Consider the following 26,819-nt stretch of genomic DNA (forward strand, 5'->3'; position numbering starts at 1 on the left):
GGAGGAAGGGGCGGGGCAACGGGAGGAGGCGCTGGCTGTAGCGGTGAGAGGAGGAGGGGAGGAGGCGGCCGAGGACGAGGGGGGGTGGGGGTTCGCGCGCGCGTTTTGGGCCTGCCTGGGATTGCTAGGCCTTGAGCAGTATAACGGGCCCCGAGCGGCGCCGGGGAGGCGTCGGAGCTTCGTGGCCGGGGTGAGCGCGGGGGAAGTGGGCAGCGGCGGCGGCGTGTCTCCGTCGCAGCGCGGGAAAAAGGAGGCGATGGCGGGCGCGAGCGTCCAGGCGCGCGCAGCTATGGCGGCCCGCGGAGGAGGGGAAGCGGGGAGGGAGGCGGGGGCGGCCCGGCTCTCGGGTTCTCCGCTGCCGGCGGAAGGTCCCGTCGTCCGAGTGGCACTGAGGCGGCGAGGGGGGCGGGGCCGCCTGCGCGGGATCCTCGGCGGAGCGGGGCTGCGCGGGAACGGGCCTGGGCTCTGCCGGCGGCGGCGGCCGCGTGAGGCGGCGATCTCACTAACCTGCGTCTCCTTCCCCCTTCTCTTTGCTCTGTGACCCCCGCAGTGCGGCTCTTTCTTCTCCCCCCACCCCCGGTTCTCTCGGCGGCTCCCCTGGAGAAATATGTCGGAAGGAGTGGACCTCATCGACATCTACGCCGACGAAGAGTTTAACCAGGTGAGCGCGGCTGCGGACCCCGCTGGGTGGGCGTAAGGGCTGCGCCACCGTCTCGGCGGGATGTGGAAGGGCGGCAGGTGAGCGCTAGAAGAAGAGGCGAACTCTCCACGAGCCCCGAAACTTCGGCCCGTGCTGAGGTCTCAAAAGAGAGGTTTGTCCTCAGGTGCGTTGTTAGGCTGCTGGAGCATCCTTTCCTTTCACGGTAGAAATACGAAAATCTCTGTAGAAGCAAATTCCGTTGTGTGAAAAGTTTGTTGAGTGAGAAGTGAATAGTGTTAAATCAGCGTTATAACTGGAGATTTCCTAATAAACTCCTCACATTTGCCAATTGGTGTGAATTGTTTTACTCTACAGGAAAGAAAACATCATGAACCAAATGAATGCATGTTGGAAGAAATGTTGAATCACTATTTGTGCGTGTGTGTTTTGGAATGTATGAAGTCTTCCTTTTAAAAAAAGAAATAGGAAGTTACAGCATGATAGAAATAGAAAGTAATAGCATGTTAGTCTACGTAGTCTCTCAAGTGAGAGGTGCCTTCCTGGAATCAAGTTAACATAACAGTTGAGGATGCTGAATCTTTTAGAAATATGTAACCTGGGTCAGTGAGCAGACCAAGATGGTTGGTACAGTAGCTCCTGCATATGTGATTTCAAGTTACATAGTATTCTGTCCCATTCGCCGCACCACATTGACACAAAAAAATTAAACATGGAAACTGACAGGCAATTACGCAGTTAATCACAGGCAGTACTAGCACCTTCATAGGAAAAGATCTTCAGTTTTGTGCACACATTGCCCACAGTATATATTCTTTATAGCCTAAAAAGTGAACAATTAAGTGATGTTAGGGGTGTAGGTAACAACAACTTTAGTCCACCTTACAGTTCTACATTTCATGCCTGCTTATACCTAATATTTTTTGTTACAATTATAAATTGGGTCATCTTAGTTATTGAAATGACTGTGTTTAATGGGAGAAAGAAGTGGGAAGACAGGATAACCTTTTCTGTCTGATGTATTAACTTTGTGTGAGAGTGCATTGCACTAGAAATCAAATCTGGTTTGTGGTGTATATTATTCCCTATTGATTTCAATCCTCAAGTCTTGATTACTGTAGCACACTTTATGTGGGGCTACCCTTTATCTAGTCCGGAAGCTTCAATTTGTGCAGAATGCAGTGGCCAGACTGCTCAAAGGAGCAACATACTACTCTTCTGCTGAGGGAGCTGTTGTGGTTGCCTGTTTGTTTTCCTGCCTAGGTTCAAGGTACTTACCCTAAACAGTACAGGCCTTTGCCATACAATTTTTCTCTTTAATGATGTTTTATTGATGCTTTTTGCTGCTTTTATTTTTATATGCTGTTAACCACTTTGGTATATTTTGATGAAAGTGTGGATTATAAATACATAAATAAATAAATAGAAATAAACACCCACATGTGTTTTAAGTGTGTGTTTACGTATTACTTTAAATAGAATATTAAGAAGGCCGTGCAATTCCATAAGCAGTAGGACTGGAACCAAACTTACACTGAACAGAATTATACTGTAACCACAGAAACATGGCAACCAGCAGCCAGTTTGTTCATAATAACTCCTTTAGTGGCATTGTTCAGTGGCAGAGCACAACAAACCACGCAGGAGGTCCCAAGAGCAGTCCCTGCCATCTCCAGATAGTGACTGACTGCTGTCTGAAGCCCTGGAGAACCTTTGCCAGTCAGTCTAGCAAATACTAAGCTATATGGACAGTGGTCTGACTTGCCTTAAACCAGCACCCGATATTCCTACAAACCTGGGCTGAGGAACGTATAGCTCCATATGCTTTAGGCCTCCCACTGCTACCTTCTATCCTGGGCCACATGGTTAGTGCTCAGGGATGGTGGGCATTGTAGTTAAGCACATCTGGGTGGGTCACAGGCTTCCTACATGTGCAATACTCATAGTCCTTACTCCAGGTAAAGATAAAGCATATAGTTTATATTGCCAAGGTCCCAAGTTTGATCTTGCCACCTCCAAGCAGCAGCATTTCATCTCCATTTTGTCCCATCCTTAACTCCTGGTCACACCCATTCTTTCCTGTTGATTTATTTACTACTATGCATAAGTTTCATTTCACAAGGGTTCTAGTTTATGCTCATTGTGTATCCCTGTATGTGGTTATAGCACTAGATTGATTGGTCTACAAGAGAGGATTAATACCTATATGTCAGCTTTTCTGTATCTTGGTTTGGAATGTGTAGGAACATTTCCTCTTTTGGGTTGACGTTAGGGGTGCCCAGTGCTAATTCCCTCCAATGTCAGGTGTACATTCAGGTGTATTCATGTACATGCCATCTTGCATTCACAACTAGTGCAAAGGCACTTCACTGTTTTCAGTAATTTTGAATATATGAATGCTGGTGAAGTTGTTGCAACATCACACAGGGTTTCTGCTGCTGCACTAATTGTTTTTTCTGACTGCATGGCTCTAGGTAATGACCACATTTCATCTCTGGGAGCATTGGATGGATGGATGCTTGTCTCTGGAAGGCATGGGGTGTATGTTAAATGTTCCACTTGATCTGGGAAAATTTATTGTATTCTGCCTATAGTACCCCATTTTTAAATATTCTGTTCCCTATCAAGAGTAAAAGAAGTATAATACGAGTATGTAATGAATTAATTTTATCTATAAGAGGTTTTCATATTTCTACAATAGTTTTCTAGAGTAAAGGATTGTTCTTGTAAACTTGGTAATCTGTTCTGGCGAAGGTGTTCTACCCTGAAAAAGTTTTAATTACAACAAATCACTGGTGTAGATGACACCATTATAGCTTTCAGACAAATATGTTTTATATATTTATTTGGAATTCCTAGTTGTGGCAAGAGAAGAAACATAAAATATATTGAGGACCAAATCCTCTTGTTCAGGTATTGGTTACATAATTTAAAAACTTTATATGACTTTTGTGCACATTCATTGTGTGTGCTATGTCTATTTCCTGTAGTATTTCTGCCTACCATACACTTCATTCTGTATACCTTTAGCCACTCCTCTTTAATGCGTGCTTACCCAGTCTTCACCCATATTGGCTTATTCCCCAGTGGATAGATTTAGGTCACATTCACAGCATACTTTTAAAGTACTGTGATACCACTTTAAACTGTCATGGCTTCTCCCAAAGAATTCTGGGAGCTGTCGTTTATTAAGCATGCTGAGAATTGTTAGGAAATCCCCATTCCCCTCACAGAGCTACCACAGTTCCCACAGTGGTTTAACAATCAGCCCCTCTGCATAGGGAACTCTAGGAATTGAAGTTATGGGAGGGGAATAAGAGTCTCCTAACAACTTTCAGCACACCAAGAGTGCTTTAAATGTATGATTTGAATGTGACCTTATCAGTGTACACGGCGAGAAAGAAAGAACAGTATTTATAGGCCTATAGTTGCTTCTTCATCATGTATTGCCAATGATGTCGTCAGCCACACTTGATCTGTTGCAGGATAAGAAGAATAGTGAAAATGTACTCCCCATTTCTTCACTGTATACATGGATGGAGCTCCCCTGGAGGCAGTGGGGGGGGGGCGTACTCTGGCTGTGGATAGCAACTTCAACTTGGATGGTGGTGTTTTGTGGTGGGGTACAGTATTTGCTACTATGTATGGCTTATTCCCCACACTGCTTACCTTTCATGGGAACCTGCTTACTAGTGTGCATCTCCTTTTGTAAGTACAGGAGTTGAACGTCTTAGCTGTTTGTGTACTGAGCAATGAGACAGGCTGCTTCTGGAGAGCCTGAAAACATAGTAAACATTGGACACCTGCCCTTTCTTCCTTTCTTTTTCTTATTTGAATCTCACCCATAGCCATGGTTGTGACATCTCTGGCTGCTACACAAGTGCAGAGTTGCACCACCACAATGGTTTTGACAGATGTGAGCTAGGTGCAGGTGTAAATGTTCCATTTGTGTAGCAGTAGGGCTCCTTTCCATGGTGCAAAACTTGTCGGTTATCACGTGTTTTTCCCACTATGGATAGCAGGGAACTGTCTTCACATTAGATGCTGAATTCCCAGTTCATGATCTGCCCTACCAGTCTGATCAGGTTGTGTGCATAGAGCTCATATTTTTTAATACATGTATTTCAGAATAGTTTATGTACTGAGTCTTGTTACGTGTTTGGTGTGTGGCACCTTGTGATTCCATGTGCTTGTTCAAGAGTATGATGATTAGCTATGCTCTTTTTTTCAGTTGGGGCTGTACCTGAACCTCGGCTTGAGGAACATGGGAAGCTGCCTTATACTAAATCAGACCATTTGTCTCTGTAGCTCAGTATTGTCTACAGTGACTGGCAGTGGCTCTCTGAATTTTCAGATAAGGGTATCTCCCAGCCCTATCTGGTATGCCAGGGATTGACCTTCTGCATGCAGTGCTGATGCTCTACCTTTCAGCTATGGCCCAGTCCCAGATCCTCTCTGGAGTGGGTTCTGATGTAATGGATGCTGCTGCCCATGTTATTTCCCCTTGTTTAAGAGTAACTTGGTTCCCATAGCTTTTCAATGGGTTGTCTTTATATGCTAGCCATTTCATTTCAGAGTTCTGTCCCTGTGTGTTTTGGCAGGAGGGTTATTCATGCTTGTCTAACGGTGGAGGGTGTGTGCTGTTTCCTATGAGGTAGTATGATGGTTATCAATGTACACTCATGGTCCTTGGATAGAATGCTAATGAGCAACATATTTTTTCCATTAGTTTCCTTTTCTTCCTTCTTAGCAGCATTAGCAGCACACCACAACTTCACTAGTGCAGTAGTATTACATGGATGTGGGAATACACCTTTGGACCCAGAGATGCAAAAGTTGCCTGCAAGCTTTCTTGTCCATAAGAGAATCCACTGAAGAACTAGAGAAGACATGACTAAATAACAAGAACAATTGGACCAAGAGCCTGTGAGCTTACTGTATGTAGGGATTCATCTGGAGGCCTTTGTCAACTTAGAGCCTTTTCAGTAGTGGCACACACCTTATTAAATACCTTACCCAATGAGATTGTTTTTAAGTAGCAGGCAATAACATGACTGTTTAAGAAGACTTTTGACTGCCTTCTCCCCACTCTCAGTTTAATTTGTTTAATGTTGTGCCCTTATGTGATTTTCAGGAATTACTTATCTTCTTCAACCTGGCATGTTAACAATTGCTCATTACCACTATTTTTTAGAATTCCTGCTCTTTTATGTTTTTACATTGTATGAAACTTTGTTTTGGAAACCACCCTGATTCAATTTCCCCCCCTTAAAGGCAGGACATAGGTTTTTACAATAAATTAATTGTAAATTACAATAAATAAATTGAGCCAATAATTTAGCACTGTGTTCTAGGATAAAGTTTTGGAAATGGAAATCTTAATGTATGGAAGTAGGCTAAAGATTTGATCAAAGTTTCAGCAAACTATTTGTTTCCTCTGCAGATTCAGAGTGCAAACAAGAATGTGTTGCAAATGCAGCTTCATGAAAAATACACATTGTAGAGAATTCAAAGCCTCTGTGCCATGCAAAAGTAAAGAAGCACATACTGTGGCTTGCGTCCAGAGTTCCTGCAGCCAGAACTTCACTCAATCTGTGCTCCCATTGGAGGAAAGGAAAAGCAATCTCCACTGATGCTTCCTGCCCCCTGAAAAATTCTCTGAGGCGAGGGTGTTGAGGAAGATCCTTTGGAACCGCATGGGAGGTAGCAGGAGGAGGAAATCAGCAAAAATGGCCATCTTGGCCTCCCTCCAGCAGGAGCCATTCCTTCCACAAATGAAGGGAAACTCTTGATGAAGCCTCGTGCATTTAAATTTTGAAGAAAAGGGTCGGGCTTTCCATGGAATTGAGCTTTACTCTGATTGTAAAAAGAAATAAGATAGTCATATTTCAAATTTGAAAAGGGTCCAAAGTAATGAAAAGCAAAGTATGAAGCCGGTGAAATTCCAGCTGCATATTTCCTATACAGAGCTTTTTCTTACTCCAAAGGTTTTAAAACTCACTCTACAAAATGTCTTAACAGTTCCTGATTCACTTGGAAGTACTAGGGTGTAGGGGTAAAACAAAAATTGACCCCAAATCTTTTCCTATACTGCTAAAAAAGAAATTGTATGCTGTTGTGTCTTTGGAATACCAATTGCATCTAATGGTCTTGATTCACTTTTTCAAGTTCCAATAAATATTGTTTGGCAAAAAAGAAAAAAATTGAGAGCCATCTAGGATGCAGGGAGAAACTGTGTAAATCATCAATTCTCTATTTGTGGAATTAGAAATGAATAAACTCTGGAATTCCCTCTTGCCTTGAAAAGGTGGATATCAGCATTGTAGTATCAAAAGAATGCAGTTTGAGTCTGAAGAGACACAACATGTAGCACTGTCTCCTTGGGAACCGTGGCCAGTGGAAAGAGAATCTCTAGGTGTTGTGGGGAAGTTACTGAAAATAAATAGGTCTGTATAATTTATTGAGACTATACTGTATTGTGTGTAGGGAAGAACTCTTGTGTCAGGCCTATTGCATGGTTCAAAAACTGCCCAGAAATACAGCAAATAAAATAAAAGCTGTTAACTATTTGAGACATGACCAGATAACCAAGAGTGTGCAGGTCTTGCTCACATGATGCTTGCAAACACATTTAACATGATCTTTGGAAGGTTTCAATAGCATCATCAACAGCCACTACCCTTGTTCCTGATGATAAGTCATCAGGAAACTACTTTGTAGTATATGTGTGGGTGGTGTTGCTGGATATGCACTGTTTTCTCCTCCCCTGTAGCTTATGTGATTCTGCCCTAGGTTCCTGGAGGCTATTGAGGACATTGATGGTGTGGGCTTTTCATTGCCTTGCAATGGCAGTCAGTATTTGCTACAAGGCTAGGGTGGTTTTGTGCCCCTACTGTCTTAGTTTAGTTGAAAGTGAGTAGTATCACAAGCTGTACTGTGGTCTTTACTGAGGAAATCTAAATATATTTTTCTTGATGTCAGAAAGCTAACAGTAAGTAAGTTTCCAATCTTCTGCTTTGGCAGATTTAAGAGGTATCCTAAAAATAGAATTAAGTGCTGATAGCTTGAAAATGTTGAAGTGACTTGATTTTCCTATCACCCTTTAATACAGTGGTACCTCGCAAGACGAAATTAATTCATTCTGTGAGATTATTCGTCTTGCGAAGCACAGATGCACCCTGGTATTAATGGTTTTAAGAAAAAGGAAACAAACTTGCAAGACGTTTTGTCTTGCAAAGCAAGCCCATAGGGAAAATCGTCTTGTGAAGCAACTCAAAAAACGAAAAACTCTTTCGTCTTGCAAGTTTTTCATCTTCCGAGGCATTCGTCCTGCGAGGTACCGCTGTATCATTGCTGTTCTTAATTGATAACATTTTGTTAGTAGTAACTTTTCTTTTTCTTATGTGTAATATCCATTCCTTATTGCGGATTTGTCTCGTACTACTATGTAAAACTATTTCTACTGCTAGTAAGTTTTTCGTAGCATGTACTACTTTCTACTTGAAGACTTCCCAGTATTTGACTTTATAAAGATTGCTTGAAGCAGGAGCTGCTGCTATGTTTAAAATGGTCTGAAACACCCAAGTTTCTTTTATTCTAGATAATTGGAATGTAACAAGCATATCACTAGTTCTATGAAACCAACAAATGGTTGTGACCTGCATCCCAATATATTGACTTTAATCCAATTTAGCATACTCATGCTAAAGCCCATTGAAAACTATGTAACAGGCTAATTGCAATTAAAAGTTTGATTCATTTCAGCGGAGTTAAGCACATCCATCTGAAATTAAGACAGTGACCATGATTCAGTACATGCCAGAATTCTGATGTTCTTGATAACATATGATAAATAGTTGAATTCAAACCCATAACAAATGCTAGAATTTGATTGTTTATATCCTGCATGAGTTTTTGCAGTCTTGCTAGTTTAAAACATTGAAGAATCCTTCCGGTGGAAAGCCATACTTTACAATAATCTGTGAATTACAGTAATAGTAACGTGTATTTGTTTTATTTATTCAATCTATTAGTTGCTTTTTTACCAGAGAAACACAAAGCGACTTTGAGTATATAAACAGACACACACATTAAAACTGGCATAAAGGAAAAGAGGAAAAAATCTGAAAAATAACCCTGTTTTTAAAAGGCAGTACAAGCTTTATGTTCTAACTGCTGCTGTGTATACAAATTGGGCCAGATTATGTTGCATGGGAAGATGAAAATTTTATATACCACTCTACATAATACTGGATTTCATATATATAGAGAGAGGGAGAGAGAGAGTGTGTTTAGTCGTTTATATCCCATTGTTACTGCATTCCATCTTCTAGATAACTTTAGGCTGATAGGAATTATACATGTGTGTGCATAATGTGCATATTCATGTATTAGAATTTTTTTACAGTGCATTTTTTTAGCTAGCAAAGTATTGCAGTGTGAATCACAGAAGACTGTAACTACATTTTCAGAAGACCAGTGAAATATCATTAGAGTTTCATTATAATTGTTTGCTTCTGATAGTGATTCTTTAAATGTTGTGAGGATGAAATAGTACTGCATGATACCTAACTCCTCTGAAGAAAAATGTAGAGGCTGATTTCTAGTGGAGTTCAGTATAAATCTTGACACAACCTGATCACCTTTCATGAACAGCCTGCAACATGATACTGCTCAAATAATCCAAAATAGGGAAAGAAACCAAGAGGCCTTTCTGCCAAGTTGAGTGGCCTCTTATAGAGGTTGGTGGTTATGCTATATGTGATAGTCTCCTTCACTGCATATATGCAACAAGGAAATACCGCTCATTGGAGCAGTGAGGAAAATGTGGTGGGTCTGCACACAGTGTAGATTGGGGGAGGGGAGATGTAAAAATGTGGATCGATTACCCAGTCCTCCACAAAGAATGGAGAGGCAAAACGTCTTGTGCAGTAATAGATGGCAATGAAACATGCATTCTCCTCATCTCAGAGAAAATGATGGGGAGCTTGGGGCTACATGAAATAGCTAGTCCTACTATACTCTTTGCTCTTCCTTGCAACTAGCAAAAAGAGCATGCTTCTTTTTGAGAAGCAGGTTTTACGTTATTACTTAAATTCTAGAAAATTATTATTTGATATAGGTGTGCTGCTATTCTGTTACGACAAGAACTAATGTGGAGAATTGGCCCTCCTTTGCCTCTGCGTGTGCTCAGTGATATCTTGTGTCTTCTAGGACTCTGAGTTTAGTAATGCTGACCAGATGGATCTATATGACGACGTGCTAGCTGCCAGCTCACAACCTTCTGAAAGTTGCCCTAGCAGCTCCGAGCCACCACCCGAAAACCGCCAAGAGCAGTCTCCTAAGCCAAACAGCAAATCACCTGCTATCCTGTATACCTACAGTGGGCTGCGTAATAAGAGGGCTGCTGTTTATGTAGGCAGCTTCTCTTGGGTGAGTGCGTTCCATAATCGGAGCAGAAAGTAAAGGGCCTAACAAAAACAAAACATTTGGGTGGAAAGGCTGCATCTGCACTTTAATCTTACTGCAGATGCACTGTTCTTTAATAGAGTACAGTATAGAGCCCCATGTGGGTGGGTAGGTTTTATGCTGCTTGCCAACCTCAGTCCTCACAACACATTGGATAAATAACTAGAAGCATTGTTCGTTATGACACATTGCTCTGTTTAGGACATTTTTATCCTGCTTTTCTCACAAAGACTCAACAGTGGCTTCAAATAAATAAGCTACAGCAACATAGTATTCCGTACTATGCTAAAAAGCAACACATCTCAGAGTTGGAGAATATGATGCTCTTGCATTAGCAGGGTAGCTTTTAAGAGAAGAGGATTTAACACATTTAAGATACATCAGAAAATATGATAATAGTAGAATTGAGGCCCTTAAAACGCCATGATAGAGACATTTTCACAAAATTTTCTGTAGCTGGCATACAGGTATGAGAGTTTTCTCCTATGAATGAATCTCTTAGGACCTGAGTAATTCATATTGGGCCTGCTGTGTCATGATTTAGGGTGTGTAGACTGATCACTGCCCTAAGTGCATGCAGTTCTCTTTAATACCTGTGGTATGTGTTGGGAAAGGGATTGCTGCTGCTGCTCTTTCAATTACGTAGGTCTGTCTAGAACTTTCATCTTCTAGGAAGATACATGTTCACACATGTACGTGCTCACACATCTGCAGCTCCAAAAGTGACTGTAGTGGGAGGGGTTTAATCAAATGTTCCTTCATTAGACTATACCAGGAACAGTATAGGAGCTTGAGAAGGATGAGTTCTCTTACTAATATAAGATGATGTGGGTTCTCTAAAAGGTTTCAGGTTATAATGTAATTTTCTGCTTCTTCATACATAGTGGACAACTGACCAGCAGCTGACCCGAATAATCCGTTCTGTGGGTGTTTATGATGTGGTGGAACTCAAGTTTGCTGAGAACAGAGCCAATGGCCAGTCCAAAGGGTGAGCACTCCAAGACTGCTTCATAAAAGGGCCCATCATGCGGGGCTTTTATTGTGGGAGGAACGATCTAGGGACCAGTGTGGTTGATAATGGTGTGCACATAAGTCTGGTTTTCTTGCTATTTTTTTAAGGTGGCCTTAGAAGTCCCTGTAACTGTCCGGTTTGGATGCCACGGCCTTCAAACTAAATGACTACTTGTTATATGTGATTCACGAAGGCGGTGGGCTCTGTCCATTTCTGCAAGCGATCCCTTGTCAATGTGCTATTGGTTGCTGCTCTTAATGCAGCTTTAATTTGGAGGGCATGGAGCTGAAAATTCTGCACTGTTAATGACACTGTGCGTGTGGACAGCGGGGTTGGCCTGAGAAATCAATCAAATTGGGAATGAGAGAACCTTGGGCCTGTGGGCCACATCTGGCCGTCAGAGGATTCCCATCCAGCCTCCACAGCCTCTTGTTCTTGGCTCCTGGGCTGGCTGTGGAGGGCAGTGTTAGAAACTGGGATAGGAATACTAGGAGCCATGTGAGTGCCAAACCAAAATGTGTAGTGGGCCATTTTTATTGCTCCCCACCACCACCAGACCAGGCAGCCCCACCAATAAAAATTAAAATTGCTGCTGGGTGACTCAGGAGGTCTGCAGTGTAGTGTGGCAACAAAATACAAGTCTTTTGCTACCTCTCTACCCTGCCAAACACCTAGGTCACCTGGCAGCGGGGCAGCAGCAGCAAAAAACAAAGACAGATGGAGATGCTAGGCACCAAAAGTGGCGCCTGGACATCATCAAGTTGCAAAAGGCCAATTGCAAAATGTGACTGGTGCCCGCTAATTTCAAACCCTGGTGGAGCGAGCTCTCTGTCTCCCAAGCTATCACAGAAGTGCAGCAGATTGGAGGCACAGGAACTTCATCTGGATAAGTACTGCAGTGGGAGATAAAGGGATGAAACCCCTTGCCGGAGGGGGGCACTCACATAGGAACAAATGGGAGGTTTTCCCTCAATGCATCTGTGTGTATGCGAGAGAGATAAATGCAATGAATGGTGTGAGCTCATATGTGTGAGCAGATGAGGATGGGCGGGGGTGAGAGAGGGAGTGGTGTGGCCCTGTCTAATTTTTCCTCCCGTCCCACCCACCAATGCTATATAGCAGTGACATTTTGTAGACCTTGGGTGGGGGAAGATTTCTTGTCTTGGATTAGATGGTTTTCCTTACTAGAAGTTGCTGACAGTCTTCAGTTCTTTTTCCTCTGTGACCAGGTATGCAGAAGTGGTGGTTGCCTCTGAGAACTCCGTCCACAAACTTCTGGAGCTGCTACCAGGGAAGATTCTCAATGGAGATAAAGTGGAAGTGAAGTTGGCTACCCGGCAGAACCTTGCACAGTTTGAGGCTCAGGCTCGAAAAAGTAAGTTTAGATGGGGGTTGCGTTTGCTAAGTAGGGAACAAGGCAGAAATACAGGGCATTGGTTAGGTCTTAGAGAAACCTGAGCAGAGCTTTAAGCCAGAAACAATTTGGATGTGTGTGACTATCCAGGGAGTGTCCGGGTATATTTTCTTTTTCTGTTGCTGCTGAATGGATGCCTAAGTAGATTTTATTATCCCCTTCTATGTTGCATGATTTGAGGCACGCTTCAAACTGAATGTGCTTAAGTTATTGAAGCTGCTATAGCTAGGACCACCCCCAGCTCCTCTCTGAACCTTCTCCAGAATTTGTGCAGCCCTGAAGAGGTAAGGTGCCCTGAATTGGATGCAGTGCTCCAGCTGGGGCCTTACCTCTTGGTCATATAATTCATTTACTATTATTTATAAAACACATATCCCACCCTTTCTCCCAAAGGAGGACCATAATAGATGGCCCTGCTTGTCAATTTCTGTGAAAGGTATTCTGTTGAATGTACTATCTGACTTAGTAAGTGGAGAAGAGGACAGTTTCCTCTGTTGTTTGCAGAATTAATCTGGACAGTTAGGACCCACTGTTTTGTATGATCCTGTCATAGTCTCAACTGACTATAGAGTTGCAGCCTTGCCAGCTTTAGCACAGCTGCATTTTAATAGCCTCCATGTTCTGCCCTAGAAATTGACGGAATTTCAGTGCAGAAAGTCATGTTGTTCCTATGTCCCTTATCTCCACGGGGTGTCATGGTGCCTGTGGTCCATTTCTCTGTGGTAGGAAGGTCAGTCATTGTTGCTGAATCATAAGATGAAGCGGAGCTGCTTTTAGCCCTCATCAAGCTTTTCCCTGTGAAAAACTGCTTAAAGGGGCTTATCTTATCTTCACTAGGAGGTCGCGCTGGTGAATGGCAACGTCTGACAGTAACCATGGCACGTCACCATTTTTGACAAGGCCTTCGTAAATGACTTCCACCACTTTGTGATTCCTCGCCCAAAGGGCCTGAGAAATACAAATTTGTTGTTTTTAGTAATTTTATTTACACTCTGCCTCTCTCTAGCCCCCAAAGTGGCGAACTGTAAAGCAGACAAGCCAGTACGATAAAGAAAAACACATGCACAAGTTAAACGTTTGAAGTTCTCTTTATTGCACTCTCCTATTTATCACAAAGGAAACCTAAAAGTGGCTTCCGTTATGTGACCATGAAGTGAATTTTTAATGTAATTCAGACACGTGCTGAGTTTGAAATATGAATGTTATTAGATTATCCCAGACTTGCTGTCACCAAGTCTCATGTGGTGATGGTATAACAGATTTCTGTGTCCCTAATTATTGTGTGTCATTGCAATTGTATGATCATGGTTTTTTTCTTTTGAAATGTTTCTCAGCTATATTTGCAATTAATTAATTTTGCCACATTGGGACAAGATCGCAATATGTTTCAAAATCCATCTTCTCAACATTCTCTCCATATTTTTTTTTTAATTCTTTTGATTATTGATTTCTTTCAATTATGTTTTAGATTCTCTATCTTGAATAAAGGTCTTAATTTTTTTTAAAAAAATAATGTATCAAATCTCATATCATACTATAGTTGAGCCTATTGTACATTAAAATTCCAAATTAAGATGACACAGCTTTTTTTAACCTGGAGTTTTTGAAATAATATATTTTTGCTTTACGCAGACATTGTAAATCTTTGTAAATACTTCCTGTAATGCCCTTCCATATTATTGCCATCTTGGTTTGTGTCAAATAAAGTTGACTCTAAGTACAGTACTTTGGTCAGCATGGCTTGATTATTTCTCTGGGGTCAATAACTCTTCATTGGGAAGAATAAAGGAGTCATGTTTCCAGATTTAGGAAGCTTTCTGACTTTGAGGCCAAGCAACTGGTGGATAGTATTAATTGCCTTCCAGTACTTGGGTATTGTCCCCTTGTTTTTCTAACGTTGAATTTATTAAGAATGTCAATTTCTTAATTGTAGCCAGAAGTATTCATGACAACTGAATCTAGTTTAATTCATTAGTCAGGATCTGCTGATGTATCTAAAACTATATTGCTCTCAGAAGGACCATAAGTTTTCTTCCATTCCAGATAGTTGCTTATTTCAGTTGCTTATTTTATGTAGAAGGAGATGCAGTTTGTATTACAGATTAAGGTTCAGAGACTTCTCTGCATCTACATTTTGTATTCTATGAGAATGGAAATGTTGATTATTTTCTGGATGTAGTGGAAAACACTCAAGTTTGCAGTAGGTGCTCAGGAAGTAGTTCAGTGACTGAAAAGTAGCAATATGTATATAAGCCTGTGGATATTTGCCTTTATATAAAGTAACGTATCCTCATATATTGGAAGGTAGTTTATATTGGCATATTAGGTTTTAATATTTCACTTTATTGAAGAATTCTACTAAAAGAACCAAATGTTCTGCTGAGTGCATTCACTGAGCAGTAGGTTCCTGGGGTCATTATTTCAGGGGACAGGGGGAGGAGTGGGAGTTAAGCATATCTCACAAAATTATGGGTCTTGAGGATTCTGTATAATTGTGCAGTGTTAGAATGTTCATGTTTCCACTCATTAGAATACTTATAATAGGAAAGGAGTAGGGATAACACTATAGCCAATTAGTGATTTTACTGAAGACCATTCTTGCATAATCCAGTGCTTGTTAGCTAGAATTTCAGACACATTTTACATAATTAGTTAAGAGAATTAGCTCAGTGAAAAGGCCATTCGTGTACAGTTTTGTGGCTGTTGCCTCCAGTTTTCAGAGGGTAGAACAATTGCTTTGTCTGCTGAAGTTTCCATATTTAATCCCTGGCATCGCCATGTAGGATTGGAAAGAGTCTTCTCTGAAGTCCCAGAGAGCTACTGCCAGTCAGTGTAGACTATACTGAACAAGATGTGTCGATCACAGAATCAGAATTGTAAATGTTCTGACTTGGTTTAAGTCAACTTCCAAGTTCCTAGTCATCAAATGATAACCCATTTGTGGTGTTACGTTTGCACAGTGGACTCCCATTAACACATTGAATTCTGCTCATGCAGCATTGGATACAACACCATCTATTTTAGTTGTCACTGTACCAAAGAGTGGGTTAGTCAAATATTTCCCTTATATTCAGCATGGTTTGATTAATTTTTATGCTATCTGTCACATTTTCGTTTTTTTCTCTTGAAGCTTCCTGATTTTGCTTTTCCTTAAATGAGAAAGTTCAATACATTTGTCTCTGATAGTATGTGATGCTCTAATCAGTTACATTAAAAATGAATATTTTAATATATCTTTATATATAATATAACATACTCACTATGGCTGAGATGTAAACAACATAGACACCAGTTCAGATTTCACCTAGGCTATAAGCTCAGTCACTAGGTAATATTAGGTAAGCCACACTTTTTCAGTGTAAACACCTATCTACAATCTTTGCGATAAAGACCTGTCAAGTAGGATTATTAGCAAGTTTACTGTGCTAATACATAAAGCATTTTGAACACACTATAAGCACTATATGAATGATAAGTATTACTTGAATGCTCAGGCAAAATTTATTTCACTGAAAGTGAACAGTGTAAAATACACTCAAGACATTCTAAGACCATAAATGAAATGTTCTCAGTTCAGTTTGGACACACTGCTATTGTAAATTGTAATTAAAGTTAAGCATGGATTTAGCATGTTATGCTGCCTGTCCATCTGACTCATAATCAGTGCATGTTACAACTATCTCTGTCAACTCAGCACACAACACTTAAGAGAGCTCTTACAGATCTCTTGGCCAAGACTGGGAATGCCCAGTTCCAGAGCAGGAAGGTATCTCTCTAGATACCTCAACATTTGCCCAAATCAACCCAAAAATCTGTGTGCAAATACCAGTGAAACCTACCTTTTCTCACATGTATGAGATAAGAGTTTTGATATTTGGGCAAGGTGTTATTGCAATTCAGAGGGCATGGTGGTTGACATGGGTGTACTTACTGGAAAGCGGGGAGAGGGTTATTTTGTCAGAAAACTGACCTACCCAACTGCTACAGTGTTGAGCGCTTTTCCTCTTCTGTGATGTCTGACAGGGGTGCCTCCGAGGGCTCACTCAAGGGATTCCACCGACTCGGTAGATGGCCGAGCCACTCCGACAGAGAATGCTGTGCCGCCGCCACGCATTGAGAAGCCTCCTGTGTTGCCTTTCTTCAACCGCCCTCCTTCTGCGCTTCCTCTCATGGGGCTGCCACCTCCACCCATACCACCCCCTCCTCTTTCCTCAAGCTTTGGGGTTCCCCCTCCCCCTCCAGGAATCCACTACCAACACCTCATGCCCCCTCCCCCTCGACTTCCTCCACACCTCACTGTGCCACCTCCTGGGGCCGTGCCACCTGCGCTGCACCTTAACCCAGCCTTCTTCCCCCCACCCAATGCAGCAATGGGGCCCCCGCCAGACACCTATAACAAGACCTCTGCAGCATACAACCACAGCAGGTGAGAGCAAGCCCATTCCCGGGAATCTGAGAAGAAAAAAAATCAAAACTAAGCAGTGCAAAGAACAGTAGCTAAGCCTCTTGTTTAGCAAGGCTGCAGACCTAATTCTCCAAGGGCTTAGTTATTTTGTTTTTATGCAAAGAGTGATGGTTCGACTAGACATGAAACCACCTTCTCGTTGGTGGTAGAAAATGCCTTGCATAGCTCTAGGGCACGACAGCTGACAACTTGGTTCTTAAAGGATGCTACTTAATGTCTGCTTTGGGGAGGAGGGCAGTACCTGGTCAACCACACATTGCTGTTTTGAAAGGCCTTGAATTGCCATGTCTATGAATAAGGAACTGTGTCATAGTTCTGCTTGAAGCTGTTTATCCTATGTGTGTGATGGGTGTGTGTTTGTTTCTACAGCCGGGAACTGGGCCCTTTGCCACCTCCTGTCAGTGAAGCTGAATTTGAAGATATCATGAACAGGAATCGAGCAATTTCCAGCAGTGCCATTTCCAAAGCTGTGTCTGGTGCCAGTGCAGGTAACCAGAGCTGGCTTTTGCTACCTCTTTCCATTTCTCGCTCCTGGCCTCATTCTTACCATGCCGCCTTTGCTCTGTTATATTGCAGGGGACTACAGCGATGCCATTGAGACCCTGCTCACAGCCATTGCTGTGATTAAACAGTCACGTGTCGCAAATGATGAGCGGTGTAGAGTCCTTATCTCTTCACTCAAGGATTGTCTTCATGGCATTGAAGCCAAGTCTTACAGCATGGGCACCAGCAGCAGCTCCTCCAGGTGAGCTTCAGGCACAGTTATTGCCAAGTCATCCAGCTACTGTCACTGATTTTGCTGATGAGCAAGTCTCAGTTGGGCTCTGGTCCGCTTCCTGGGCTTTGTACAGCCAGGTAGGAATAAGTGCTTTTGGTAGGGGAAAGGGTCTTGTTACAGCTTGCCAGTAACTAGATACCTCATTGTTTTCCAGAAAACGGCACCGGTCTCGGGATAGATCACCCAGTCGGTCTCGTGAGAGCAGCAGGAGGCACCGAGACGTCGTCCATAATGAAGATCGGCATGAAGACTATTTCCAGGAAAGAAGCCGGGAGCATGAGCGACATAGAGACAGGGACAGAGAAAGAGACCGACATCACTGAGAGAAGTGAGAGATGTTTCTAGGGTGCTTTACCTTTCCCATCCCCTCCACCCCTACCCAGTGTATTTTCCTTTCCGAAAAGAGCACCCTGCTCTTCAAGTTGAGTATCATCCCTCTTGTAGATGCTGGCTAGGTAAGATTGATTTCTCTTATGCTCTGGAAGACTTTCCATGGCCTAATCTCACACTTCTCTCCAGTGAGTGGACTGGTCATGCATGGATCTTAAGCTACCAGGGCAAATACATATTGCCTTGTGTTCTTCATGCAGTATGTTCTGCTAGGTAAGATTTTTCAAAAATAAGGGAGTTGTCTGCTCCCTGATTGACTTGCCCTTTGAGTACATGCTTGAGCTGTTTATTTTCTAATTTAGTAGATTTTTAGTATATTCAGCTGGGTCCTGAATGACTATGTGTCTCAGGCCAACTATGCAACTTTGTTAGGGTACTTTTCCTTATTCCTTGTACTGTGACCAGTGGATTGCCATATTTTTCGCTCCATAAGATGCACTTCTTTCTTCCTAAAAAGTAAGGGGAAATGTCTGTGCGTCTTATGGAGCGAATGTGTAGTCCCTGAAGCTGAATTTCCCAGGGGCGAAAAGCAGATCATGCTTTTTCTTTTCTTTTTCTTTTTTTGAAAGAGGGAAGTGGGTGTTGAAACAAAGCCGCTGATCGGCAAGCGATCAGGAGGGAGATCAGGGACGCTAGCAATAAAGGAGGCTGCCTGGGATGGGGGAGGTAAAAAGCCCATGGATCCTCAGGATTTTTGCATTGGGTCACCCAAAGTTCACCATCAGATCACATAGCATGTCCATGGCTACAGCCTGCACCAAAAAAATCATGCACCCACTGTTTCGTTGGGGCCGCAGTGGCGCAAAATCGTGGTTACAAAGCATGGATCCACATGGATTCTCAGGATTTTTGCATCGGGCTACCCCAAACTCACCATCAAATCACATGTTTGTGGCCACAGCATGAACCACAAAAATCATACATCCACTGTTTCATTCAGAATATTTTTTTTCTTGTTTTCCTCCTCTAAAAACTAGGTGCGTCTTATGGAGCGAAAACTATGGTATTTCTGTAGGTTAGAATCAGATGCTTGGTAAATGTGTCAAGGGCCCAGTCTATATATTGCAATAAGTCATGGTTACTGTGAACTAGTAGTATGCTAATGCAAACTGCTCAGTAGCTGCCAGTTTGCTGCTGCCCTGCCATGAATGACAGCAATAATCTGAACAAGACACAATCCACAAGCCAAAGTTTGTTCTTGACTTACTGACTATTGTTCAAGAGAAACAAGCTGTGATTCCAACGTGCGTGTTAATGACAAGCCAATCTCCATGGCTTATTGCTCCCATCCATGCCATGGGAGAAGCAAAATGGGAGTGCTTGGGCAGTTTTGTTTTTAAGTTTGTGCAGAAAGCTACTTTTGCCCTTCCTGACTGTATTGATTGTGTCTGAGGCTGTACCTCTGTAAGCATTAAACTCAGATTCAGTCATCATTGGTGTGTTTGATTTATGGAATCCCTAATGAGCCCAGCTATGACTCACAGACGTAACTATCTTTTTGAAGAGTTTTTACCATCTCTGTGTTCATGTTTGCTGGTCTTGTTTGCCTCTTTGTAAAGCAAACCAATAAACCCACCAACAAATCCAACTGACTTATGTTACTTTGAATTCTCAGACCTAGCATAAGGAAAAGAAATTGCAGGAAAAAAAGAGTTCAGATCTTTTATTTCAAGAGGGGCATCACAGACTAGTATTGGTAGAGTAACTTCTCTAACTTGAAAATTAGCCAATTTTTCCAGTGGCAATCTGCCTTGTGTGCCTTGGAATAAAAAGTGGAGTAGAAACTACAACAATAAGTAAAACATAGCCTTGCAATCTCACCAACCTCTTTGCTTTATGAATGTGACTAGCACCTAAGGTGACGATGGGTCTGACTTGAGAGTAAGTTTGATTCAGTGGATAAAGTGCTGAGTCTAGTCCAGTTCAACCATGAGCTAACACAAGCCTGTAGCTTTGGTTCCCTATTGCATGTGGAAATAACTGTGACTTCCCCATGGAGTTACAATCCAGGGTTAATGAACAAAATTCTCAACAAGCCTCTTTGACAGTGCTATAGAACTTACTAGCGTTTCCAATTTTGTTTTGTCTCTTTCTAGGAGCGTGGGAAGCATTCAGTGTTTTTATGGACTCTAATCTCCTCTCCTTAATCAAGACTAAAATATGGAGGCTTCTCCACCCCCTCCTTCCCACTGCCCTCTGCTCTTTCCGGACCCCTTGGAAGGGACTTTGCCTGCAGAACTCCATCTGGCACACCATGGTATTGGGACCTGAGCTCTGCCTGTGTGCTGTCGCTGCTGCTTGATGGAGAAGCACTGAATGACTTGGAGGGTGGGAGGGGTTGGTTGTCTGAGCCACCGTGACCAGGGGGCCACTTCAATCCATGGATTCTTGGACCCAAAGAGAATGGTGCTTTCCACAGAGGTCTCTCGCCTCTTTCCTTTCCGTGGCTTTTTTAGGAGCACTGGGGAAGGAGCCCATCCAGCTCGTCTCCTGCAAGAAAAACTGGTGCTTCAGCACAGTATGAGATGTCTGACCCTATTCTCCCCGGAACTCGTGTCCACGGTCCACACTGCATTGTTTTCTTAGGCATCGAGGCATCCATTCCTCCTCAAATCTGATCCTTTTTCCAAAGCAGCTTCAGTCTCGCCCTCCAGCACCGTTGTACACAGCTTAGAAAACAGTATTTCCCTGCTAGGATGGAAGGCAGGCTGGCTGCTTCTTCGGGTCACCCCTCTTCTCCCTTCCTCCTTTAGTTGCGGGAAAATGTCACCTCCTTTCTACCTGGCTTCTTCTAGAGGGGCCTGCGTTGGTCAACCGGCTCGCAACGTTGAATCTCCCTTAAAAAATAGATCTGGCTACTGCAGGTCCGCTTTCCACTGATTTGCTAACCATTTTCCTCGCTTTGTTTCATGCAATAGCTGCTCCAGTTGTAACTTCTGATGTAAACCTTTGTTTCTGGGGCCAGCCCCTCCCAGATTGCCGCCTTCCTTGTTGTAGAGGAAGTGTTGTGAATGGAGACCATAGAATGGAACGGGGCAAAGTCAAGCTGGGGCTACCTGGAAGTTACCGAATGCAGCACACCCTAAGCATTTTTAAAATTCTATGTGATGTACTTGTTGAACGTGTTGATTTAAGGTCCAGAGTTTTCCTTGGCCCCTGCTTCCTTTTAAAAGGAGTTCCTTTTTGGAGTGGTTCACTCATGAGTTTGCTTCAGATAGCACCATACCTCACTGATCTCTGGCATGCCAGTCTAGGGAGATGATTAGAGACAGTGGGAGGCGTCTCTTCACACCACCATATTTAGCTGTGTTATGTAATCGTAAGTAGGGTTTCTGGAGCCACTCTAGTCACCAGGCAGCCCTTTGAGACCAGTTGCAGCAAAAACCTGCTTGTTCGGAGCATTATGGGACAAAAGCACCTGCAGAGTTCTTGATTAAGCTCTCTGAGTTGCAACCCTTCGGGTGTTCATTTTCAGCTTTCATTGCTCCATCCTAGCCTGAGCACCCAGTTACTTAAAATCAAGGTAACACATTACACCCTGGAATATGCAGTCTCCAGCAACTGGATCTCGGTAGTGAGGCCAAGCATCTGTTGTGTTCATGAACACTTAATGTGATTGTTCAGCTGCATGGTGAAGCCTCCCTTGTAGAAGGACCCTGTTTTGTCTCACAGAACAATGTTGTGGAGGCGGAGGGGGTGGTGTCTGGCAAAGGATGTTCTTGTGTGATGTGGCACCTCCTTTTGTACTGTTGATCACAGAGGTGCTCAGCTCTAAATGTGGTTTTTTAAAAAAATAAAACGGGGAAAGTTGTGTAAGCAATGGAGTGACAACTTAAACTGTAAAATATATTAAAAATTGATGATTGGAAAAGTTGCTTTTTACATAATGGACATTTTTAGTTTGTTTTGAAATAATGGAAGTAAGAAAAGAAAGAAATGGAACAGAAACATAGCCTTGGTTCCTCTCAACTCACCCACCCCTGTTCTTCGTGATTTGATTTGTTTGTCTTTTTCTGATAGGTTGGAAATTGTGTAATAAACTTGATGATATTGTCAATCTTTTATACTGCATTGTATGGCTTATTTTCATTTTGTAACTATTTCGAATGCTGGGTGAGCTGTTTTCTATAATCTCCACTAAATAAGAGCGGGGGGCAGCGGGAATGGAAAAGAAGATAGATAAGATAGATAGATAGATAGATAGATAGATAGATAGATAGATAGATAAGACAGGTGCCATATTTTGGCTGGGTAGTAGCCCTTGTACAGCCATGGTTTTATGTATTGCTAAACTAGTTCCAAACCCACTTTATGTACACAGATTAAAATGATTTTTTAAAAGCTTCTATCTCTCAGTCATCTCCATTTAAAAGGGAGTGTCTGGTAGCAAGCCAAGGAAAGATTTGAGATCCTTGAGAATTTCTGCCAGTGTGAAATCAGTACACTTAATGAAGATTCGATGCTCAGCATCATTTTAAGTAGCTCCTTTAAAAAATATTTGCTCTGGAAAACATGAACAGAAATCACAGGTTTCATAAAAAGGGATAGGCATTATGCTGAACAGAGATGGGGAAATGAAGCCACGGTGCAAACAGATGAAACTCAAACCCTTTGAAAGGGGATTGTGCCTTTCACGTGAAATTGAGTATTACAGGCAAGGATGCAAGGAAATATAATAGCGTATAAGGGCTTTCTGTCTATGGCAGGAAAAGGTTCAGTTACAAGAATATTGTCCTGATTGCTAGTGGTATTCAGTGAAATGTTTCTGGGGCTCATAGGCTTGCCCAGATGGTTTGTGTTTCACCTTCCTGAAGGTTTGTCATACAAGGGTATTTGCCTGTGAGTGGCGGGTGAGGTGGTAGTACTTTCAGAATGCAGCTTGAGTGGTGAACAGTCTGTGGGAGGGGCTTAATGCTGAGTGGGTGGGTTTACCTGGTTGCTAGGTGATGATTGTGATCTAAGGGACCAGGATTAATCTCAAGTGAGCCCAGATAACTGGTCTGATGAATGGGTACCATTCAAGTCTCTTGTTATTCTCACCATGACATACTCACTAGAATTTGGCCTTGTTAATGCGGCCAACCGGTACCTGACTGCTGAACCTTTCCGTTTCCAGGTGGCAGCCACAGGCAAGCAACTGAAGCCTCGCCAGTTGTGGGTACTGCAGTTTGTGAGTCCACAGGGAGCTGGGGCAGCTGGCCCAGGAGAAGGGGCTGGCCAAAAGCTTCACCTGATCAGTGCACTGAAACGCTACTTGGCGGCTGACGCAAATGGAAAAGTCACCTGTGACCAGGACAAACCAGGGCCTCAGACCTTCTTTCTCTTGCATCAGTATCCAGATGGCAAGGTGCTGTCTCTCACCCAGGCACAAGCATCCTATCTCTCAAGTGTAGCTTATGTCCGATATTATTGGGCTGGAATTCTGGACAAAGAGGGTTGGGTGTGGTTGGGTGGGTGAGACGGAGGGCAGAAGGTAGGAAAACAATGCTTAAAGTTGCCTCAATAAGGCCTCAAAACTATTCCGCTATTGCCCAAATGTGGGCCTCTTGTTTTGCTTACAAATGTTTTTTTACAATTAAGAGGCAGAAATGAGGGCAGGATTGAGCTTGAGTTGCAGACTAGTTTGCTGTGGTGAGAAGCAGGGTCTTTTCTTAGTGTGCAAGTTTTTAGATTCTTACGGGTAAGTCCAGGCAGCAGATTCCTGTAAAGTGCATCAGGAAGAGTGTAAAATGTCCCTGGACTTCCCCCACCACCCCCCATGGTCTCCTTGGGAAGCCAGTCACATGAGCCAAAGCTCTTTGCCCCTGTCGGCCAAACAGTATGATAGTCAGCCACTATGGGCTGAAGGGGAGAGAATGTGTTTGAATAGCTTATTTGAGTCCCTGTGCCTGGTGGATCCTTCAAGGTGCCCTAGCCACTTCCCATCCACAACTGGAAACAACTGTTGCACAATGGAACTTGGGTGATCATGGCAACTCCATAAGCCAAAAGGTGTAACATAATTGGTGTGATGATACCTGAATTTTATTCTGCCGTGTTCTTTGCTCTCATTGAGAGTGTTCCTGCTTTTCTTGTCTTGGGCAATGTAGCTGACCAGACATCCTTCCCTCCCTGCAGGTGTCCTTTCAAAATGAACAGTCCAAGCGCTACCTGGGTGGAGCAGAGGAGAACGTCACTTGCTTTGCCCAGGCTGCCACCGAAACTGAAAAATGGACCCTCCACCTGGCTGTGCACCCCAATGTTGCCATGTACAACCCCAACAGGAAGCGTTATGTGCGGTGTGATGATAAAACTGGGGTGCTGCGCTGTGACCGTGACATGCCCTGGGGAGCTGAATCAGTCATCACTATATACTATGATTTCAGAGGTGGGTGGTGGCATTTTCCTATTTTGCTTTCAATTGATACGTGCATTTTTCTCTCTAATACTGTAACACACATCTCCCACCCCCCCTTTGTTGGGGGAGCGTGTTAAAGAAGCAAAATATTCTGCTGTAGGGTTACACACACACAAACACACACACACACACACACACACACACACACACACACAGTAATTCCTGTTGAAGATGAGGACTTATAGCTACCATACTAACAAGAAAGTTGCTTCTTCTGAACTAAGGATTGTTTAAAGTTTTCTGTTATCCTCCCCAACTATGGAGCAGACACCTGGGGTAAGTCTGAACACCTGGAAAGACTTGAGAAATTTGAGAGATGGAGAAAGTCTGTACCGGTCAGAGGCTTTCTCCTCCCACAGTGAGAAAGTTGCTACTTTATTCTACAGATGTTTGTCTGCTTGTGATTTTACCTGTACATGAGGATTTCTAAGTGCTACAGGTGGGTGGGGTGGCCTGGGAAGGCAGTAAGTGCTTCTAAGTGGAAGGTCTTAATTCAAAAAGTTTGAGTGACACTGCCTTATTTACACATCTCTATCCAAAAGCCACCCAAGCACCTTCTAAGATAGTCCTCTGTTATTGATGTGTGAAAAAGTTCAGTTTGAGTCATTTGCATCTCCTCCAATAGGTCTGGAGTCCAATGGTGAGAGAAGGCAATTTTCCCCATACATACCAGGTGAATTCAAATTCTGTTTACCCAAGAAGTCACTGTGGCTGGCAGGAATTTTGATTTCCTTAACATCATTAATTAGCTTGGGTAATTCTTAGAACTACTAATTGCCCTATGCAAGACTTTCTGGTAAGTTAGACACCAGTGCAAACTTTCCAAATAAGACAAGAAAGGGAATTGTCTGTACAGAGAAGTTTCCAAGTGCAAATCCTCTTTCCTGACCGTATTGATGTTGGAGGTTCCCCACTCTCTCACACACACTTTTAAGTGAAATTGCACACTGGGCTAAAGAATCTAATACAACCAGTTTTTAAAACACACATGTAGTGTGGATAAAGGTGTGTATTAGTGCAGATGAGAACATGACTTCAATCCCAATCTCAGCCTGCATGTGCCCATGGCACATCTCACTATACCTGGGTTGGGGCAATGGCCTCTAGCTTTATCAAGCACACACGTAAACCCCCAAAGTAACTATGCAAGAAAAATAGGGTGTAATCTACGAGGAAACAAATGCAGTGTCAGCACCGCCAACGCTGTACAAAGCTGAGACCCAATGAACGTCAACTTGCCTATCAGAACAAAGCACAGGGGGCTGTTTACACACATGTACAAATGATATATGAGATTCTGGGCAAGGGAATTACAATGGGAAATGTTAAGGGCGAACAGGACTAGGGTACTCTAAAGGGTTGGTGTTTGGAACTGCAGGCAGGGTGGGCCTGTGTGGCAATTCTGCAGTGAAACAAGCATCAACTCTGATGCTACTTTGTAAGACAATTGATTTGGAGATTGTTTTCCAGGACTAAACATCAAGCTGCTGTCAACCTCTCATTTCTCTCGCCTTTGTCTCCAGCAAAGAAGTATGGATTGAGGAATGGGGCTGGCAAGCTGTTGGCTTCCAATGGCTCACTGGTGCCAGATGTTACCCCACAAACGTTGTACTCCCTGGAGGTGCATGGCGGCTTGGTCGCTCTGCGGGATGAGGAGGGAAAGTACTTGACTGGGCGAGAGGGTAGCATGAGAACCGTAAAGATGGACAAACCTGGACGGGAGGAACTCTTCAGCATGGAATCCAGCCCTGCCCAGGTCTCTATGCGCTCTTCTTCTACTAACAAGTTCATTTGCTGCAGGCCAGGTAAGTCAGGAGAAAACAGCACTATCTATATTGCATTGCACTTTGTGAAGCCTCTGAAGCTGATTGGCTGTTCCTGTCTGATGAGATAGAATGTTTGTGACCATTCCACCTGCTCAGAAAATGAGGCACAGTGGTAGTCCACATTCTGCAAGCAATGGGGCAGTTGTCAGTTTGGTTGGGTAAAACTGAGATAAGACTGACTCAGGAGGCAGGGTGAAGGCTGGGAGGAGTTCTTAGAAGGTAGGTAAGCTTAGATGCTGGGACCTCAGAGGCAAGATGGATGAAGAGAGGGTGCAGAAGTAAGAAGCAGGAAAAGTGCACATACAATTGAAGTAGCAAGGATCCAGTAAGATTACGGTCCCTGAAAAACCCCACAGCATTTCTTATTAAAAGTGGTGTGACAGAAGTTCTAGGGAAGCTTGCACGTGACGT

General features: G+C 43.1%; 3 protein-coding genes across 8 annotated transcripts in view; 2 read left to right on the forward strand and 1 right to left on the reverse strand.

Annotated features, from left to right (window-relative positions):
* CPSF7 (cleavage and polyadenylation specific factor 7) lies at nt 1-22,247 on the forward strand. Of its 5 annotated transcripts, none has more exons than XM_083699565.1 (10): nt 1-43; nt 551-661; nt 9,872-10,090; nt 11,011-11,114; nt 12,368-12,513; nt 16,576-16,978; nt 17,387-17,505; nt 17,594-17,762; nt 17,950-18,123; nt 20,282-22,247. In XM_083699565.1, the coding sequence occupies exons 2-9, from the start codon at nt 608-610 to the stop codon at nt 18,116-18,118; spliced, it is 1,383 nt and encodes a 460-aa protein (XP_083555691.1). In that variant the 5' UTR covers nt 1-43; nt 551-607; the 3' UTR covers nt 18,119-18,123; nt 20,282-22,247. The 5 variants fall into 5 exon arrangements, with proteins under 5 accessions (XP_083555691.1, XP_083555688.1, XP_083555687.1 ...); XM_083699562.1 differs by having other exon boundaries at nt 5-43; nt 551-824; XM_083699561.1 differs by having other exon boundaries at nt 34-190; nt 551-824.
* TMEM216 (transmembrane protein 216) overlaps nt 13,622-26,819 on the reverse strand; it is a 22,440-nt gene continuing 9,242 nt past the window's right edge. The window contains exon 5 of the transcript XR_014555576.1: nt 13,622-15,701. The gene's annotated coding sequence lies outside the window, so the exon portion shown is untranslated. The remainder of the gene's footprint in view (nt 15,702-26,819) is intronic.
* Nucleotides 23,108-26,819, forward strand: part of LOC310825566 (fascin-like) — an 8,157-nt gene continuing 4,445 nt past the window's right edge. The window contains exons 1-4 of one of the 2 annotated variants that reach the window (XM_083699410.1): nt 23,108-23,532; nt 24,303-24,552; nt 25,208-25,255; nt 26,106-26,387. In XM_083699410.1, the coding sequence (XP_083555536.1) occupies nt 23,227-23,532; nt 24,303-24,552; nt 25,208-25,255; nt 26,106-26,387 (886 nt within the window). In that variant the 5' untranslated portion in view covers nt 23,108-23,226. The remainder of the gene's footprint in view (nt 23,533-24,302; nt 24,553-25,207; nt 25,256-26,105; nt 26,388-26,819) is intronic. The other variant, XM_083699411.1, reaches the window with a different exon arrangement.

Source organism: Podarcis gaigeae, assembly GCF_964106915.1.
Source record: "Podarcis gaigeae genome assembly, chromosome: 1".
NCBI classification, from domain to species: Eukaryota; Metazoa; Chordata; class Lepidosauria; order Squamata; family Lacertidae; genus Podarcis; species Podarcis gaigeae.